The following is a 22,646-nucleotide window of genomic DNA, read 5'->3' on the forward strand; positions in this document are numbered from 1 at the left end:
TTATCTATCCTCGGTACCAGTATGTTGTGCATTTATAACCGTTCATTGGTGGAACTGTGTAGCTCAGTCGACTTCAACGATGTCCTTTGGTTGGAAAGACCTGGGTTTGAACCCGTCTAGGAGCCAAGAGCCTTTGTCAGGGTTATTCAAGCGAAGATGAATTATCCGGCCTAATACGGAGGTAGCAACGTTTCTCCCTCCCGAAACTCGGGTTTTACGTTGCTCAATCAGGTAAACCGGTCAGGAGAATACTCGAAATTTACAGAAGAATATATTACAACCAACAGCATCATACTGGTTTCATAAGATGGTTCCGTACTTCCCGTACGAGCCTCATCATGCGTTAACTAATTTTTGGAATTATCATAAAAAAAGCTTTCTCTATACCAGCGGTCTTCAACCTTTCAGACAGTGCGGGCCGCATTAAAACTTGCAATGAAGCCCGCGGGCCACTAAGCTATACTGCGGTATTTAGAATTGTAAGATGCTTTCCAGATTCCCAAGGAACGCTGTGCATTTGATACTTTACATAAAATTCTATAAAAATAAACAAACTCAGCTTTAAGAGCGTAGGTAGGAGTCGGGTTCATGATAAGTAAATACAATCAATACTCGAAAAAAGATAATTTAATGAAGAAAACATTCATTTTTTACAATGTCAATGGGAAACTTGGCAATTTTTCCTTGACCAGCTTGTCGATGTTTGCACCAATGTTGGAAGTCACTATGCGCAGAGTATTCTCGAGATGTTGGTCTCTAATCTGAGTTCTTGTCTTGGACTTCATATGCTTCATTCTGGAGAAGAACTGCTCACATAAGTATGTGCTTCCTAACAAAGCGCACATCTTCAAAGTATGCCGGCGAAGATTAGAGAATGCGTCCTCAGAAGTGTAGTCTTTGTAGAATGTAAGCAAGGGCACATTGAATCATTTTTCTCTCAAAGAAATGCTGTTTTGGAGTTTCAAGCAGCTCTATTTGTACTGAGTCTGGCATTTCGGCAGCATTGACACTGAATGGCATCGAAAATAAATCTAAAGAAAACTGTTGGTTACGAAACACACTAAATCTCTCTTCGAACTCACTTCGCAACACGGCTAATTTTGTAGCGTATTCATCAAGAGACAAACAGTTGGACTCACCGAGAAGCTGAAAATGAGTTAAGTCTTTCTTGCGAGTTATGCCTCCCAAAGTTTGAGCTTGGCCACAAAAGCTTTGATGTGATCAAACAGTGTGTACACCAGTTGTTCTTTGGATTGTAGCCGCGTATTTAGGTCATTCATAGGCAACGAGATGTCGGTCACAAAGGCAAAGTCTGTCATTCATTTCGGATCGTTAATTTCCGCAATCGGATTCCCCTTGGTTTGCATGAACTGCTGTATTTCGCTCCGTAAGTCAAAGACTCTTTTCAGAATCTTCCCTCTGCTCAACCAATGCACATCACTATAATAAACCACATCGCCGTGATCCGCTTCGCACTCTTGGGTCAAAAACTCTTGGAATTGACGATGATTCAATCCTCTTGCCCTAATAATATTGACGACAGTCACAATAACTTTCATGACATTCTCAAATCCAATAGTTTTCGCGCACAAATTCTCCTGGTGGATTAAACAGTGATAATGAACGAAATCTTTACCTTCTAGTTCTGGCTCTTTCCGTAGCAGCGCAACAAACTTTTCGTTCTTTCCCACCATAGCAGGGGCACCATCAGTTACCACATCCTCGAGGTTGATTAAGCTGAGGTCGAAACGCTGGAGCGTTTCGACGGCTTTTTTTGGCGGCTTCAAGAATATCAGTGCCTTTCGTCGTTCCCTTCATAGGTACGAGCGCTAGCAGTTCTTCTGTCACACTGAATTGTTGATCAATGCCACGGACAAATATAGCCAGTTGTGCTGTATCCTTCACATCTGTGTTCTCATCTAAATCAAGTGAATATGACGTAAATTCGGACGATCGTTCTTTTAAAGTTCCTTCAATGTCATTGGCAAGTTCTTCGACACGTCGTGCTACAGTTACCCCAGACAAACTAGGTTTTTTAAACACTTCCTTATTATTTGGGCACAGAATATCCCCAGTAGCGATGAGACACTCTTTCACAAATTCGCCGTCCAAGAAGGCTTTTAATTTTTTAGCAATTTTTTCAGCTCTTATATAATTTACTTTGACACACGCCTCGCTCTCTTCCCTCTGCCTTTTAAACGTACACTACTGGCATTTTAAATCAATTTGGAGACGGTTCACTTTGTCTACACGAAGCCGCCCTTGAAGGTGATCGAAATTGGACGCATGCTTTGTCTCACATTGTCGTTTTACATTGTATTCTTTTGATACTGACGCCGAATGTCAGTATCATCCTGCTACTTTAAGGGTAAGTGTAATCAAGTGGTGATTAAAAGAGGAGTCATTGAATTACACATAAATATGCGCATATATTATTGGCTGGGCTTTCGCTATTTTGCTATTCGCCCGTTGCAAGTATATTTTCACAAGTGGGTGGTAACTGCTTGCTGAGTAAAAAAGAATTTTTTAAATTTCATAAACAATAACTTTCTAAACATTTGTCTTAACTTTAAGAAAAAAAGGTTTCTTAAAGTTAAGAAACCGTTGGAGAGGGGGGAGGGGGGTGGACTTGGGTATACTTTTAGGGAGAGATCATAAACAGGCACACCCAAGGCATCGAGCCCGCAGCCATGTTGCAGGTTTTTTTAGCTGCCAAAGCAGATGCACTAACCACTCAGTCAATCAGGTCGGTATAGCAAATGATACTTTCCAAAAAAATCAACTTTGTGTTTGACTGTTCCGCGGATTCTTATTATTTATTGACGAGAATTCTCCTTCTTGGAATGGTTCTCGCATAAAGGAAACGTTTTCTAAAGAATGATAGCACTACCACTCATGGAACCCCTGTTGACTTATTGGGATATATTAATAAATGGAGAGTCTTGGGCGAGTACTTGTTTTTCGTAGTGAGTAAGATTCCGCATAATTTGTTGAACCCTGGCCATAAAAATTACCTATCCTAGTCTAGTGGATAATATCCGAATTCTGATGTTCAGGAAGTGGTTGCATCCTACAAGGGCATAGTCGTCTAGGAATGTGGTAGATGATTTTCAAGATCCGGTGTGAGACCACAAAGAGGTGCCGCTATAGAGTGCTGTGTTTGGTCTCTAGAATAGGATTCCTGGATTATGTACCCATAATGGGCCCATCTGTACTAATCTCTGGGATTTGCATCCCCAAATTACTGGAATGCAATAGATTTACGGTCTTTTCTTTCTCTGTCCTTTGTTTTGACGATTTTTGAGTGTGGCACCTCATCGCTTTCCTCAACTGAGTCTATTCTTGGAAAAAAATATTACTGAACATTAAAATAAATATTAAAATATTTCTCGAAGCAAGTTTCAAGATTCGTTGAAAGCAGTGCGATAAATAACGAACAATAGCTGAATATAAAATTACTTGAAAGACACGTCGAAACCGAAGTCTATTTGCACACATTTAGAAATGCTGATGGGTTAATAATCTATCGGTATTGCTAATTATCGAAAAAAAAATTAACAAAGCAGCTGCTCATCAACTGATATGTGCACAGCAGAATCGGACAATGAATTATTTCCGAATAGTGTCAAGACAGTAAGGTTCATTACCTGCATTCTGTCTTCAGGCCTTCAGCGGTGGTGGCAAAAATTAAGTCAGGTTTCTCGCTTAGCGTTGTCAGCTGTATATAGCACACATCGCTGCTACACCAATCTGTTTGGCACCTGACCTTCCTATAGCCTACGAAGAAATGCGAAAGAGAAAATGAAACCAAATTTGACAACACAATAAATACGTTTAAAACCTTGTTGATATTTCTAAGTTAAAGCAGTTTTGAAATAAGAATGGTAATAACTTTGTTGATATTTCCGAGATATCCCCTTCCCCACATACGGCCATAGAGTGAATGAAGACACGATCATCTAACTGAATCAAATACAGTCACATATTTACTGATAGCGTCGCTGCTCGCCAATCAAATTCTAATTATGAAGTGGCGTGGATGTCTCTGAATATTTTTAGGAGATAAATAATTTTATTCCCCTGGTGTGTAAGGCCTGAAATGGCTTGAAGCAGGACCCCGTTTGTTGCCAGAGTAGAATTACTCAGTCCACGATATTAATGAATTAATTAATAGGTTTACGAACTTTCATGGGAGGGAATTACACAAAATATGTATAATTTCAGACTGGTTGTTTTTTCAGATTTAAACCGTGGGGGTAAAAATCAGCATCCTTTTTTTTTTCTTTAATATTTTTTCTAAAAAAAAAAAATAACAAAAGCGTCTACTCTTTTATAAAAAAAAAAAAAAGTCACCGTTTATTGAATTAGATGAGTTGGAGTTCTTCCGTATGTTTCATTTTTGACTGAGTCCTTGAAATACACTTTTTTTAATTTCATTTTCGCCGTAACAGGTGATGCAAGTGGTTTAAGAAATGTTTTTTTCTCTAAACCGCACGGCGCATTTTACATATGAAGATTTATCAAGCGTAAATATCGTTAAATTGAAAAAGTGGATAATATTGAATTAATCCTACATGGTTAGAAAATAGACAATAATAAAGACATGAAAGATAAAATATATGCAAATCTGAGCCATAAATTATCGATTAATCTCAACTATAAACTAGAAGTTATTTCTTTCATTTGTTTAAGATGGCGAACTATGTATACATCACTTTACAAACAAAATAACCTTGCGATCTGGATTTGACAGGTGATATTTAATCAGGTATTCTGAATTTTTCCCCAATAAAAAATAAAATAAAAATAAATATTCTAACACCTTTTATTATAGAAAGTAGGCGAAGGCGTTTAGTCGTAATTATTTTATGAAGAGTGTTGGACAGCCAATTTACACTCTTAGTCGTCAATGACAACTGGCACCGGGCCATCAGTGATTTCACAGGCATCTCGGAAGAACAATCCGGTGGACAAATAATTTAATGCAAAAAATCATAGCAAAAACGCAGTAGAGTATAGCGATAGTTCCAGGTGATATATATTCATGTTTATTTTCTTGAAGGGTAGGGTTCTCTATCCTCTACTTTGAGCCTTGTTGCATTTTCTTGACGTCTTCTTGAGCATTTAACACGTCTTTGAATTCCTCTCTTCAATAAATCCCGACTTTCCAATTTTATATTTCGATTACACGTTGAATGCAATTCCTTATTTGCAGAAAAAAAACTACCCTTCGGCAGATCTATTACATCGCACTGAACGAATAATGATATAAATGCATATAAACAAAAGGCTATCATTGAGGATTGATTGATGACATATGTATGCATTAACAATCAAGTAATGGACAGCAACTGGACATGGATTTTTGTGATTGTCTTTGGGTGAGAGAGAGAGAGAGAGATGAATATCATCCCCGCTGTGAGACCACTTCCCGAATTATTGGAGTTCTGAAGTGGCTTGAAAAAGTTCCATGTTACGTCTCCAGAGTAGAGTTTACAGATTATGGAAAAAAGTAATATATATATATATATATATATATATCAAAACTTACGGCATAAGTGGAAGAAGCTTCGGAAAAGTTATTAGAAATATATACTCATACGCCCAGAGGGTCCGACAACGAAAATCCATTTGGTGATAAGATAGTGTTACCAGCTAAACAGTTGAAGGGTGACAATTAAGTCGAGCAGTTGGTGAAAACTGTGGAATAAGCTCTGAAATGAAGGCTTGTACAGATAGAAGCATGACAAACTTTGTTTGCTTACACTTGGATAAAGGATTAAACCAAGTAGTAGAGATAGAAAAATCAGAACATTTGGGGAGGGGAATCAGCTTCTTCTTAAGAAGAAGCTAATTCCCAAAAAAAGTTTACAGAAAAAAAAAAATTGGCAGAGGCCCTCTGTTAATAAAGCAATTCGGTTGTTTGAGGAAACAGATCCTAACTTGGAGCAAAAGTAGTCAGAATGATGCAAATGCTTGCTACACTCAGATTTATGCAGAACAGCAAAGACAAACTGTGAATGACTAAGTTGGACGGAATGTTCATATTATTAAAGAAGCTCTCCTCTTCTACTGTCACTACGCTCCCTGAAGATAAGCCAGAAATCTTCCCCTAGTTATGCATATGATGAACTATCATTAGAATGTGTGGTTGCAATTTTTGACTTCGAAGCACTTGTCGCCAATGGCCTAACCTCTCCTGCCTTCTTCCGATGAACCACACAATTAAAAAAAAGCAGCTTTGAAAACTTACTCTTGCCCGATACGTTTCTATCTGATTATTTTAGTGGGAAATGAACAGAGGGACTGTACACTTATGTCTCTTTATTTGTTACAGTACATTACTGCACGCAGTAATTTTATGTTATAATTTGTAAACGGTATTGTTTCACTATAAACGAAGAATAAAATTAGTTAAAAATATAACAAAAACAGATATAAACATTTTAGCATTCAGACATGTAAAGTAATTATTATCGTGTCGGAACGGGACACGTCTTAAATCGAAAACTGTATTTTTGTTGAGAATGGCACACACACACACACACACACACACACACACACACACACACACACACACACACACACACACACACACACTATGCGCCACTTTGGACAGATGATACGCAATATACAGTTCCTCTCCTGGTCACGTCAACTCCGCTGTTTCGTGACCCGTCTCCATTTAAGAAAGGGGCGACGGCGATTATTTCCGATGCAAAGGGATACCTTCCTGGTTGACGTAAATAACCACTCCTAAGTGGTACATGATTTTCAACGCCAGGCGAAATACCACCACCTTGCTGATTGGGGACCTGAAGTGGTTGCGGCCATGCTAGGTTCCTAGAGAAAGGGTTTTGCTTCTGAACCCTCTCCCCTCTGAACCTTACACACGCAGTGTGAGTGATACCTATCGAAGGCATTGCAAACATACGCTGCACAGATCAGGTACCTCCTCATCCTTCGAGGGTGCAGCAGTAATGCTGGCCGTCAGTTAGTGTACGGAACCGAACTAGATGGTAAGCGTGTTTCAGGAAGCTTCCTGATCAAATGATGAGTAATGTCGCGGGCAACTACACTGGCAGGTTGTGCTTGAAGGGAGTTCATCTATCGGTAAGCGTGGGGGCGTGGGACACTGTGGAGAAAAATTAAAGGAGTCTGAAAAACTGAAATCGAAACCGAAACCGAAATAATTAAAAACGAATCGGAAAACATATCTGAAATCAATATTTCTAAAATCCTTAATCTGAAACTCTAATCCTTATTTTTTGCAGTTTCCCATCCCTGGTATATATACCACGGAGGGAAACTGTCCAATAAACGTACCCAGTGGTACGTCTATTGAACCTTATGATGTTATGGATCCTTCGTCTACCTCTCATGTCGATCATGTGTTTTCGACCACGTGATAAAAGATGACAAGTTTTTTGGGATTTTTTCATCACTACATTCCACGAATTTCTGAGACATTTGCACATAACCATTCTAGAAGGGCAACTGTTTCCGAGTTGATCCTCTTATTGGCTTCCACCATAGTTACCATTCGATGTCACCAAAGTCAGGATTACACAGTTTAACGCAGATACTACCTACGCGCGCAACCTATCGTACATTAATAAGATATGATTACCACGTATCGTGTGTTATTCACAGATTCCATTCATCGCGGGATATGTTTAAAAAAAAAAAAGTGAGGTACATCAAAGTAAGGGTACTTTGCTTCCAGTGAAAAGAAAGAAGACTCGTAAACCTTTTACATTATATACTAAGTGACACAATGGCGTATCGAACAGTGAGATAGGCAGTAGACTAAACTTACCTTAAACAACTGTTGTGACAGTTGTTCATGGTAATAGAATCAGAATTAATGCTACGCTTGTTATCGGTAACTTTTTTAATTACTGTAGTTATCCTTAACTGCAGTTATTCATTTCTAACTTTTCGTTCGTAAATATTATTATATTTTCTTTTATTTTTCGGAACTGACGTTAATAAATGCTTTATTTATTTACGTCAGTTTTATACATTATATATATATATATATATATATATATATATATACAGGGTGTTCGGGATAAATTTGACAGTTTGGTAAGGAAAAAGAAAATCTTCTTTGTATCTATTAAATTTAATGAATTGACAAAAAAACATTACAGGCAGAGTTAATTACAATACTATCAACAAGATTTACTCAAAATAACCACCATTAGCATCGATCACAGCTCCAATTCTGCTTCGGAACCTCGAACAAGCTGATGCTACAGTCTCCCTGGGAAGGGCCGCAAAAACTGTTTTAATTTTATCCATTAACTGGGCTTTTGTATTACTGGAAGTGCGATTGGTGTCTTTTTCAACTGCGCCCCATACAAAATAATCCATGGGGTTAAGGTCTGGGGAGTTTGGAGGCCAAACATTTGGACTGGTGAAGTCGTAGAAATTTTCAGACAACCATTTTTGACTTTTCCCAGAGGTGTGGCAAGGGGCCGAATCCTGCTGCCATACATACGGCCTACCATTGGCTACCCTTGTTATCCAGGGCTTGACTACAGTTAGCAACTCCACGAACAAAGCCCGAATTCCAATGCCAGGGTTCTTCAACACCTGTTCCTGCAGATTTCCGAGGAATTCTGCTGTACGAACGCAATCAGATCGTCTGCTAGGGATCTTTCTTCTTGCTACATCTTCGTAGTCACCATTGCAAGTCTCTAGTTCATGCCTGATTGTTTTTACTGTATTCAGGGAGCATTGGGCAGCAGTCGTAATATCCTTATTTTGATGGCGGGCACGAATCATCATGATACAAGTTATTCTCTTCCATGATTCAGGTGGGTTCCAGCTATCCATCCTTTCTGACATCTTGTATATGAATGAAGAAGGGTCCAAACTTTTAAATGAAGAGAAGTGTGTGTTAATACATGTAACTTACGGAAAAATATAATTAATTATAAATATGTCAAATTTATCCCGAACACCCTGTATATATATATATACAGATAAAAATTAAACTCCTTAAAAATGTTATGAGACCATTGTATGTATCTGCAAACGGATGGAAAGGGGGAGGAGAGAGTCATGATATCGCTATACGACGGAGGTCTGGAACCTAAGCGACGTATGACCGGCGTATGCCTTTACAAGGATTTTTATTTTTCTCAATAAAAGCCTTCTTTACGTAAATTATTTCTTCAATATTCTGTACTGCAATAATAAAATATTCTTCTTCTTCTTAAGTAGCCTCTCCAACTTGGAGGTTAGCAATCATGGTACGCCAGAGTGTCCAATCCTCTGACATCCTATTGATCACGTAATAGTTCTTGTTAACCATCCATTTCTTTACATTATCAACCCAAGAAGTTCTTGGACTACCAGGAGATCCTCTTCCCTTTAATTTTCTCTCCAGTATTTTCAGAGACGTTTTCCCCGCTGATTCTCTTAATATGCATCCTGCCATCTTGCACTTTCTCTTCATAAGGTCTTATATGAGTGCTCTTTTAGTTCCCATTAACTTCAATACTTCTTCATTGGCTTTTTCTCGTTCCAAGATATCTTCAGTGCTCTCCTATAGCACCACATCTCAAAGGCCTGCAGTTTCTTGATTATGGATTCTGCATATATCCACGTGTCTCATCCATATGTAGCCCATAGATAGGATTTTATTATTTTTATTTTAGTCTGTTTATTTATTCCAAAGGTCATTACTAATTTACTATTCCAGAATGCTTCTTTTACCTTGGCTATTCTTGATTTTATTTCCATAACTGTTGTTCCATCTTCTGTAATAATTTCTCTTAAATAATTATAAGCCTTTACTTTTTGAACGAATTCTGTTCATACTCTTAAATTTGTGTTTTATTGCTGTTTTTTGCTTATTACTATATAATTGGTTTTATCTGTATTTAATACTAAGCCATAATTCTGACTCTTTTTGGTTAGTATTTCAACCATATTTTGTAAGTCTATTTTTGATTTCGCTGTGAACGCCAAATCATCAGTAAATCTAATATTGCTGATTCTATTGCCATTCATTTTTATTCTCATTTCAATTTCTTCATGTTATTTCATTATCATTTCACTGCATATATGTATTGAAAGTATAGGGGATATTATACACCATTGTCTCACTCCTCTTTTGGTATTATCTATTGTTTCATTATTAATGTCGTTTATAATTTGTGTCTTCTGATTCCAGTATAATTCTCTTATTATTCTGAGATCTTTTGTATCAGTTTGGATGTCTTTTTAATATTTCTATTTAATTTTATGGCTTACTCTTTCAAATACTTTATGAAAGTCTATATTAGCAGAGATATATGTTATTATTTATTTCTGTTGATCTTTCAACAACAATTTTTAATTCATAAATTTCATTAATTGTACTTTTTCCTGGCATGAATCCTTCTCGTTTTTCACTTTAATTCTAGAAAAGATTCTGTTTTTTATGATATATTTGCGAAGTATTGGATATGATACTAATTATTCTGAAATCTTTACATTCTGCTGCATTATTCTTTTTTGGTATCGGAATGCAAATAGATTTTATGACGTCTTCTGGTAGTATGCCTTTATCATACGCATTCTGTATTATTTCTATTAAAATGTGAAATGAGCCCATTAAATGCATCTGCAAGAGGAGGGAAAGGGGAAAATGTAATGGAACATTACATTCCAAAATTAGGTCGAGAGTTATTTTCTATGATTCTTCTTACACACAAAAGTGTGTCTGTTTGTGGAAAGACTCCTTTTACAAAAGGATAGGATCAACAGATTGTGTATAGAAAAGAATTATCCATACAAATATTATAAAATGTGTGTGTGTGTGTGTGTGTGTGTGTGTGTGTGTGTGTGTGTGTGTGTGTGTGTGTGTGTGAGAGAGAGAGAGAGAGAGAGAGAGAGAGAGAAAGAGAGAGAGGGAGAGTGGAACAAATCTTTGCCCACGACAAAAGCGAATATTTCATCCGATGCTTCGTTAATCGAAATTACTCAGATCTAGTTGATCGAATAGATAGAGTAACATATATATTTCGTGAGTTCAACAAACTTCATCATTGGCCTGTAGAGTAAGATAGGCTGAGAGTCAGCAGATAGTAGGAGAGGAAATAAAGATAGAGTAGAGTAACTGGTCTTTAGTCAGCAATTCAATCAACGCGCATCTTGGTGATGGGTTTGTGAATGTCATTTAGGTGCCAGATGCAAGTCATCGTGCGGTGTGCGAGCACCAATTCGCTTATAGGAAACTCCAAGTGGTTTGAAAAATATAATTGATTGGCTTACAATCTTTTGTTTATTTATTTTTAATATTTATTTTATTATTTATTTTATTTATTTATTTTGATGGTTTATTAATAAAGAAACGTGAAGTCAAGTAGTTGGTTGATTTGGTAATGGCGAGGTGAGCGATGTGACAAAGTTCAATTTAGAGAAGCTATTTTGGCTGCCATGAATATTTAGAATATTTCAATAGTAGCGTAGCAAAAAATAAATAAATAAATATAATAAAACAATAAATAAATAAATAAAACAATAAATAAATGAATAAAAAAGCACAGTGGGCCATCAGCAACCTCATCAAGAGTGATAATCCAGAAAATGCTTTTCGAGTGCGTTAACACACCAAGAAACAGTAAAGCTGATTAACAGGCATCGTGTTCGTCAACACCCGGAAGGATGGAAGGATGACTCATAGAGCTACTGAAAACAGAAATAGACGTGACAGTAATTGCTTTCGCACGCACACACACAACAAACACGTTTGATACTCAACTGTTTCTGTTTGCATTTGACAAATAAAGCTAAATACGCTCAAATGTTATATGAACTATGTTCTTACATATCGTGAGTCGTAGGACAAAATAGGAAATTCCTATTTCTTGATATATGATCTTTATTATTACGCGCTCACACGGGCTCTCCAACCGACTGGTCTCCCACACGACCATGGGTGTATGCACAAGCCTGTTCCGGACGAGCTTGTATAGCTCAAGGAGCTATACAAGCTCGTAAAGGCATATCTTTTTTTTTTTTAAAGGCTTATCTTTATTTTAAAACATATTGTTATTATTGTTTGTTTGCGGGAAATTGTATTCTGACAAAAACTAGAAAGTAGAAAAAGTTACTTTTCTGTACATAAATGCTGTGCTATCCTGTCAAATAAGTATAATTTTTATTTTTTGCTTATGTACTATTTTTGTGAGCGTTGTCTAATCTGCTAAAACTGCCAAAACTTTCCAGTGAATTATTTTGTTTCAAATGAAGTTTTTTCGTAGGTCTGTTTTAAATTTAAACACTGCTATTGTACCAACTTTATGCATCATAAACGATTTTTTCCTCGTTTTCAGACACCGAAAAAGTTAAGAACAGTTTTTGGCGATATTGTTTCTGCTCTGAATGAGTTCCTCAATATAACTGAAATATTTAAGAAATTTCATCTCGGTAAAACGTGTCTGCGTCGAAAATAACAGGTAACAGGTGGAAAGTAGGGAGGAGACAGTGATAGTGACTCAATATTGCCGCAAATTCGTAGTTATACCTCTCACCAGGACGGAATATAGCGAAATCTGGTATGATCTTTACTAAAATATTTCAAGCAATTCCTATTTTGAATTAAGCCGACCCACTTTAGTTGCAAAAATGATACAATTAGGATACAGAATTGTGATACAAATTACGATATATAAGCTGTTGAGAGTTTTGTTTATTTCATCATTTTCAATTCAATCTCAGAATAAACACATTTGGAAATGACTAGAGATAATCGCAAAAGAAGGGCGAGATTCGCGATTTCCAGAATATTGACGCAGTAATTAATAGTATTTATTATCATAACAGTTGAAGTGAAAACCGTATTTGACTTATTCCCCATAACAGCTCATTTGGCCACTAAAAATGAATGGGCTCAGTGAAACTAAGCTTCAGCTAACTCGACAAATTTTGGTAGGGATTCTCTCTATTAAATTTTATTCAGTTTCACTCTATTAGAGCGGAATTATTGCATTGCACCATTTCGAATCGTTTTGGTAAATGTTGTCACTGAAAGTGATTGCGTGAAACCAAAACTTGGATGCAGAAAAATGGCTCGGGAATTCGCTTAATAGTTCAGACATGGTTTTGGTCACTTCAGTCCTACAATAAGAACCATAGTCTTTTTGTGCCTTTTCAGACAGGGTGGAATAAATATATGAATGCATAAGAATAAAGAAAACAAATCTAGTTAAGTTCTCTCACACATTTTGTGAAACGCAGCTAAAAATGACACCAGGTCAGCGTTTCGTAATCTCTGATTTGCTTTCTCTTTCATACGAATGAATGAGCAACAGTCAAACATGATTTTAAAATGAAGGTTTTCTAAAAATAAAAGTTACTATATTTCTACCAACCACAAATTATTTTACTCTGAGTGCATATATATTTTATTTCTTTCTGAGAGAAATCTCTTTCCATAATTCCACTATTACCCATTCAAAACACTACTTGAATACTATTTGAATCTCCTCCCCCCCCTCTTCCTCAAGTGTGCATGTATACGTACTCTATATGGCTAGCTTAATGCACGTCTTGCCGACATAACCTCGTACTCTACTATTTGTCCTCGACTACGTCACAATGACCTTCCTGTCTCTGAGGTGCCACATTTCTGGCTGATTAATGTTCAAGAGCAGTAGCTTTATTTCATAACGCACGTGTTACACACTATTAACAGTTATAAACAATTTCTCGGTACATTTTGCAGGAACGTAATTAGTAGGAATCATCTGTTGATGTCATTACACAAACTGTTTTTAGTAAACACTGACAACTAGTATAATAGCAATCAGAAGTATATAAAAATTCCAATTAGGCAGTTCTCGGAATGAAAGGAAAGTGACAACAGCTAGAATTTCTGTGAATTTACTTGAAACAAAGCGGTAGTACTATATAGTTAAGGTCTCTTAGCTTCTGTTCAGTGTAATATTTCTAGTTAATTTAAGGGTCAATTAATTGGGAATACCTAAAAAGTTTAAGAGTAGATTAAAAGCCGAGGTCATTTTAAATAATTTTGTTTATAGTAAAATTGCAAGAGTTCTAATCCAGTGCGTTTTTCTTCATCTACATGAGTATTCAATACAGTTGCATCCGACCAAACGGAAATATTACACTTCAAATAAGTTTCCACCCAAGAAAGAATTAAACCTATCTTAATTGAGTATGGAGAGTGGACAGAGGAATTACAAAACTATTGCTCTTGAGGACAATCAAGGAACTTTCTCAGCCATTGAGACATCTGTTATTATCTCAAAAGGCTATGAAATTGATCTATTGCCTAAAGTAAATTATAATAATAATTTACTTTAGGTAATAATAATAATAATAATAAATAATAATAATAATAATAATTCGGTTTAAGTAAAATTCCGAAGTTTGATTGCGAATGAGGTCTGTAGAATCTCCAGGAAAATGCGTAATAGCTACTCGGTGTGATATGATGTTCACTTTTCAGATTACCTGGAGTTAAACAAAGTTAAACGGTTATTTTTCATACGAGATAAAATATGAGAAAACAGACTGATTACACATATCGCGTGATCTAGTTGTTTTTGTGTCTTTCTTTTTTTTCCATTGTAGACAATTGCACTTGTTTCAATAAAAAGAAATACTGTAGGCGCTATTTCTTTTTATTGAAAAACGATAAGACTTTGCTGGATGTAAGTGTATCTACAATGTCCCATAAATTCTGCTGTTAGAAACGTTGCTAATTCCGTGTGCGCGGAGAGTATTCGAGATCAATATTCGAAAGTTCCAATCTTATAGCTGAGATTCTTACTTTTAAAATGATGGCCTGGTTGTCCGAGTGGATAGAATAAGCAGACAAGGGGTTCGAATCACCCCCCCCCCCCGCATGGGCATGGATAGAGTGAAGATTCGAACACCTTGTCTGCTTATTCTATCCACTCGGACAACCAGGCCATCATTTTAAAAGTAAGAATCTCAGCTATAAGATTGGAACTTTCGAATATTGATCTCGAATACTCTCCGCGCACACGGAATTAGCAACGTTTCTAACAGCAGAATTTATGGGACATTGTAGACACACTTACATCCAGCAAAGTCTTATCGTTTTTCAATAAAAAGAAATAGCGCCTACAGTATTTCTTTTTATTGAAACAAGTGCAATTGTCTACAATGGAAAAAAAAGAAAGACACAAAAACAACTAGATCACGCGATATGTGTAATCAGTCTGTTTTCTCATATTTTATCTCGTATGAAAAATAACCGTTTAACTTTGTTTAACTCCAGGTAATCTGAAAAGTGAACATCATATCACACCTAGTAGCTATTACGCATTTTCCTGGAGATTCTACAGATCTCATTCGCAATCAAACTTCGGAATTTTACTTAAACCGAATTATTATTATTATTATTATTATTTATTATTATTATTATTATTATTATTATTATTATTCATGGTGAAAGAAATACTTAATTCCCACATGGAGTAAATCAACCAAAAATTTAAGGATTACGAAAACTATTTATAATACAACAACGACATGTGGAAGAAATGCTTGGAAGTGTGCGCGCTATTAAATCTGATCTCTTAGCAGTAATGGAAGAGCAGCAACTTCTTAAGTGCGAGAACGATAAGTTGAGAAAAGAGGTGAAATCCTCAAATGGAAAATGTCTTGCAGAAAGAATGAAGAAAAGAACTGTAAATATATGGGACACCAAAGCAGAGTCAGAAGATCTGAACTCTCTAATACAATCACTTGGCGCAGCAATCGGAGTACCGGTCACAATCACTGGCATCGCTCTGTAAATCGAGGACCACGACAAAATAAAGAGAGACCAACTCCTGTAATCGCAGGCTTCACCAGAAAAAGCTTGAGAGAGCGCATTCTAGCTGCGTGCAAGAAGGCAAAATAAACAATATCAGTTCTCAATAACAGGCAAGGCAACCCTCAATTCCAATCTACACAACAGAACACTGGATCGTGTACTATAAAAATCTATTGTACCAAGCAAGAGAACAAAAATAGAAAAATCTATAAGTTTCTATGGATTAAGGATTCCCAGGTCTTTATGTGAAAGAACAAAAATACTGGCATTCATGTAATCTCGTGTCGCTGTTCGTGTCACACATCGATTTAACGAGTATCTCAATGTAATGCTTTATTCCCCTCCTCCCTTCCACACTATATAGAGCAAGCTTTACACTATCGTCTCACAGTAATTTGGCTACAATAAATGCCGCCGAACATATTCAAAAGGAAAACGTTAACTGTGCTGTATTCGAATCTTTAAATAATTGGATATATAACTTTTATATAAATTCTGAACTCACCATACCACACACAAATATAAGAAGCATAAAGAAATACTGGCTTAAGCTATCAACCCTGCTCAACAACCTCCTGACACATATCGATGTTCTAATCTTGACCGAAGTTGCTACATGTGATACAAAAGCATCTGCGTATACCATTAAACATTACCAACGTTACACATTATGCAGGCCACAAAAAAGAGGAGGAGGCATAATCGCATTTCTAAGAGAAAAGCACAATATGACCGAAACCATAACCACTTTCGAACATGCAACAACATTACATTTAGAAATCATGACTAACTACAACCACAAATATACGATAAACACGATATGCAGATCCGCAGATAGAAACCTTCTCAGTTTCCTACAAGAATTAGAACATATGGCTAAATAACATCACAACTTACGCAACAGAGAGACTTATCCTAATAGGTAATATTAGCATTAACACCCTTGACCGTGGCTCTACAACCACTAACACATATCTTGACTTATTAAGCCATTACAACATGAACCCGAATATAAGGACATTACAAACGAACTAAATAAAGCTTTTGATTAAAACAAATTTCTTATCCTCATACTCCTTGATCTTACCAAAGCTTTTGATACACTTGACCATGAACTACTGTTGGAAATCAGCTGGAATAAGAGGGACATTGCATAACTGATTTAGGAATTATCTCAGAGACAGAATGCAAATAACAAAATTAAGCACACACTACAACCGAAAATAGAAATACAGCTCTCAAATAGCAATCTTGGCCATACAAAGCCAAATATATCAGTACGCAGACGACACAGCACTACTAACAGTACACGCAGACAAATACCACTGCTCTCTCTCCAAAGCACAACATGACCTAAACAGAATAACTGTCTACTTCTGCCACAGTTCTATTATAGTAAACAACGCTAAAACGCAAATGCTGTTAATAAAGAACACAAGAATTATGCACCCTGAACGATTAACGATAAAGTCACACATACCATTGCATTTACCATGGAAGCTGCCACTCTTCTGAAATCACACCTGCAACTCACACTAAATACCTCGGTTTACACATTGACAACCACCTTAAATGGACTAAACATAGAATACATTCATAAAAAAACTATGCACGCTAGCTGCAAAACTCTTCGAAGAAAAGGATTTAATACCAGCCAACGGGGAAAAATAATCATATATCATAGAATTTGTGAAATTTGTTATACCATAGTACGGTATGGTATAACTGTCTACGCAAACATAGTAAACAGACACTTATCAAATTCACAAAAACTTCGCCGAAGAATCGTTTCAACGGTGCTTTGGAGACCCAATACACACCAAGAAATAACCGAACCCCTAAGGTTAAAACACAAAATCCTGAGTATAAAGAACATAAGGCACTACACTATTTCAACAATTACTAAGCACACTATTTCAATGACACACCATAATAACAAAAAAATGTATTGCATAACCAGACCAAACACAACCTCTATACAACCAGGTGTTATAACAATTTTTATGGACCATCCGTGAGGGAGCATCTTATACACACATTACTCAATAACTTGCCATATAAGGTAAAACATGTGAACAGTTACGGAATATTAAAAGCCGAACTATGGAAATTGTATCAGCACACTTAGAACTGCAACGGTTACCACACGTTTCACATAAAACATGTTAACCACAGTAACAAACGCTAATAAAAAGAAAAAAGGTTATTTAATCGTTAATCCCACTGGCTTTAGAAAAGCTAACTCAAGTTTCGAAGTCAATGGATATTGACTTCGAAATTTACTGCGAATATTAACGGAATATTAAAAGCCGAACTAATTACTGCGAATATTGGCATCGAACTCATTTTCATAAATATATCATTTCGGTTCCGTAAATCACATTATCCTATGATGCATGTAACCTAATCTAAAATTATTAACATTGGAGCCAAGTGGAAGGAACTCCTTTCATTAATATATCATTTCCATTCCTTTACTTGACATAAGACACACACACACACACACACACACATACTCCAATATATTTTATTATTCAAATAATGTTCTTAGCCTTTCATAAACCTTATTTTAAATGAAACAAAAAACGAAGTATTTATTGCATAAACATAATTATATTAATACTAATATTAAAATGACTAAAAGTAATGTAGTAACGTAATAATCTGTTTATTTAATACATCAATATTACTTTGCATAATATAATATGTAATATATGAAAATATAATGCAATAAACAAATCAAATTAAATCAAATTAATATTACTAAAATCTTTGTAAATAATTAAGTTACTTTGTATTGTATGATTGTACGAAAGAGTAGGAAATATATTTTAATTGTAAATGTAAATACAGTGTACAATCAAACTTTCTCAAATTTTTAAAGAAAAAGATGGTAACTGCAATGTATATTATTAATTAACTTGTGTAACTGTGAATTATATTTGGTAATTATCACTGTGATAGTCATTAATAATAACAATACATGGATAATTAGTTTATACGAATTGCACGTTATGCAAAATATTATTTAAAGTTTGTACTGAACCACAAGTATTAAAATGTAGAATTGTTGTCTAAATTGTACAGGGTATATGCATGTAATAACATGTAATTTACTTGAGAGAAAATAATGTCCCTTATTATTAAAAATTATTAATCGATCTGACTGAAGCATTCGACACACTCACGCATCAAACATTATCTTAAAAAAAGCTAAGACATGTTGGAATAGATGGGCTTCTGAACAGGTGGTTTAGAAACCAGCTTTAAAATAAAAACAGATCACACGTATCAGACCAAACCGCACTTTGCAGTAGAGTACAAAATCATCAAAGATAATAAAATTCGGTTGCTAAACTGCACGATTCAGCTATAATATCCATCCATAATAACGCAAGCATAGCCTAAACAAATATGCAACATGATATAAATCTGATCATAGACTGGCTCACGAAAAACTCCATACACTTAAACTCAGAAAAGACAAAATTAATGATATTCAGAAATCCACTGACTCGACCAGTTGATAACAAATATATAACCATCCAACATCCACTTTCCAACATACAAAACACACAGAACAGCAAAACCACTACAATCACTCAGGTTGAAACAATACGATACCTTGGAATTTACCTCGATGCAGATATGAACTGGAATAGCCATATAAAACATCTACACAACAAACTCCGAACAATAAGTGGCAAACACTACAGATTAAAAGACATAGTTCCCACACACCAAAAAACACTAATATACAAGGCACTATGCCAAAATATACCAAGATACGTCATAACAACTGCTTTCTGTGCACCCTAAAAACTAAATAGATTAATGTCGCTACAGTACAAAATGACAAAACTGATCTTTTGGGAACAAATAAACAATATCGACTTTATACACACTGTAATGGCAGAACAAAATACTGACAGCAAAACATTTATGTCACTATGCAGCTTTGCTAAAACATTATTTCGATGCCAACAGCACAGTCAGAAATATATCACATATAAATCACAATAATCACTTCGGAAAGACCACTCAAAGCTTCTAAATTCTAGTTAAATAACATACATGTTAAATAAACTACCTTTTGAACAGGAACCTTACAAACTACAATAGCCTGAAAAGAACTTTAAGGACATACTACGAACAAGAAACACGCACCCAAAATACCATACAAACTTAATGAATCACAATATATTAGTTCAGGCTTTTCAGTGATGCGTTATGATATTCCCAATTATTGCGTGTGTGTGTGTGTGTGTGTGTGTGTGTGTGTGTGTGTGTGTGTGTGTGTGTGTGTGTGTGTGTGTGTGTGTGTTTCTTATCCTACAGCAGTTGTGAATAACAGACCTATCAAATATCAGCCTACTTCCAACACAGCAATCAAACCACTAACTAACTGGTGTCATCCTCAGATAAGCTTACTAAAAAAGCTTCGATGATGCAAGCTGAGGCATTACATCTCAACCGAGATCAGCACAATATATATATATATATATATATATATATATATATATATATATATATATATATATATTATATTATATTATGTGTTGTAGTTACCGCGCTTTATACAATAACAATATATGTAATATATTGTTATTGTATAAATAAAGGAAAATCTTCGATTTTTAAAACGATTTTTAAAACGGCCAAACCATCCTAAACTCGCAGTACAGCTTTCACATTCCTCTTGAAATTTGGTCTCTTTCAATGAGGTAAAAATATTGAGAGCTTTTGCCTCAATATTCCCTGTACTAAGAGGTATTCTTTTTCGGTTACAATCCTCAATAAAGAGTGATAGAAGACGCTCCATCTCGATCATTAAATGGCTTCTATTTCGGGTGATCTTCATGCTTAAAGAAGCAGTAGCAACTTTTCCTTGTTTTTTTATATTCTTTGCTCTTATTTAATATACTTCAAACTGTAGACTCGTTGTATCCCAGCTCTGGCACAATCATTGTATTACTAGCGCCACTTTCATGTATCTTAATGACTTCCAGCATTTCCGCTCCTGCAGATTGGCGACAAAAAATTTCGCGTAACGGCAAATTTCGCATAACGTGAAAAAATTGCGTTAACTGATTAATCACTCGCTTAAAGCAAGAAATGGTATCATTTCACTCAATCGCGCATATCGAATTCGCGTTAAGCGAGATTTTCCTGTACTGTAAAAAATTTGAATCTTATTCAACAGGAAATTTTTTTATGAATTTCACTGTTAAAATCATTATTATTATTATTTCAAACACCTCCTGGAATTAAGACCCATCAAAGAAGGTAGTGGTAAGATGCAACCAACAGACACAATATCTATAATACCTTCTCTTAAATTGATTCAATGCTTGTGCATTCACTACCTCATTCTACAAAGCATGCCACTCACTAATCACTATATACGCAAAAAAGTCATCCTTCACTCTCTTATGCAACACACCTTCGTACAAGTTCCAAGAATAACCTCTTTTCCCTCTCCCCCTTCCCTCCTTCAACCATTTCAAAAATATCACGGATATCTATCTGGTAAGTTCCTCTCAACAATTTATATATCTCAATCACCTCATTCGGCAAAGCATGTCAATCACCAACAGTGCCGTAACGTGGTAGTGGCGAAAGAAGCGCCCGCCACGGGCGCAACTGGATTTGGGGCGCAAAACGTAAAAAATAAAAATAAATAAATAGATATAAAAGTCCGCTATTTTTTATCATCATCATCATCATCATCATCAAATTCCTGCCATGTAACCTCAAGGGGTGTACAGGATATGACAGTACTACATGAAAAATTACATCATTACTAACTTCCTATCTACAATTTTCCTCCAAATCAGTCTGTTACTTGTCAAGACTCCAACATTATCAGATCTTATATTTCTATCGTCTAAAGCACTTTGTACTGTATCACTCCACCTATATCTTGGTCTTCCTCTGGGTCGTTTTCCTGCCAACCTGGCAGAGAACACTTGTTTTGCTAATCTTTCCTCTCCCATTCTATTTAAGTGAACACACCACCTGAGATTAACTCTGTTAACGCATTCCTGGATGCTGACAACGTCAAGTTCTTTCCTAATATCATCATTTTTAATATGATATTGCCATTGATGCCATCTGTTCACGCCTCTAATCATTCTCAGGACTCTCATATCTGCGGTCTCTAGTCTTTGTTCAAGAATTTTACTTCTGACCCAGCTCTCAGATCCATAAGTTAAAACTGGTTTGAACACTGTCTTGTATACAGCTAATTTAGTGTTCCGACTAATTTTTCTCTTATTCCATATGAATTTATTTAATTGACTTCCCACCATACCAGCTTTGCTGATTCTGTTGTCTATTTCTATATTTAATTTACCATCTTCAGTAAAAATCGTGCCTAAGTAGCTGAAATGTTTTACTTGTTCCACAGGTTCTCCATTCACAACACAGTTTACATTATCAATGATTCTGCCTATTTTCATTGTCTTTGTCTTTTTATTGCTAACCTTCATACCATATCTATTACAACAGCAATTGAACTTAGTCAGAGAATCTTGCAGACTTGTAGCGGATTTATTTAGAAGTATAACGTCATCCGCATAAAGCAAAGAGCTGACATTAACATCTACAATTTTGATATCAGGTTTAATACCACTTTCCTTCATAATGTGATCCATATAGATAATGAATAACAGAAGGGATAATGTACATCCTTGTCTCACACCAGATTTAACATTAAACCATCTTCCCGTACTTCCTTCAATTCTAACTGCGGACTTACAACTCAAATAAAGACGAAGTATAGCTTGATATAATGCCCCATTAACACCATATATCTGCAGCGTATTGAATAGCT

At 35.8% G+C, this 22,646-nt stretch overlaps 1 protein-coding gene across 1 annotated transcript in view; it reads right to left on the reverse strand.

The window, feature by feature from the left end:
- The window catches only part of LOC150106239 (uncharacterized), a 58,713-nt gene that overhangs the window by 15,655 nt on the left and 20,412 nt on the right, over positions 1 to 22,646 (reverse strand). Inside the window, exon 2 of the mRNA XM_090392259.1 lies at positions 3,648 to 3,777. Within this exon, the coding sequence (XP_090248385.1) occupies positions 3,648 to 3,777 (130 nt within the window). The remainder of the gene's footprint in view (positions 1 to 3,647; positions 3,778 to 22,646) is intronic.

This window comes from Typopeltis vanoorti, chromosome 5 (assembly GCF_054136105.1).
Source record: "Typopeltis vanoorti isolate ZY-2024b chromosome 5, IOZ_Tvanoo_1.0, whole genome shotgun sequence".
Classification (NCBI taxonomy): Eukaryota; Metazoa; Arthropoda; class Arachnida; order Uropygi; family Thelyphonidae; genus Typopeltis; species Typopeltis vanoorti.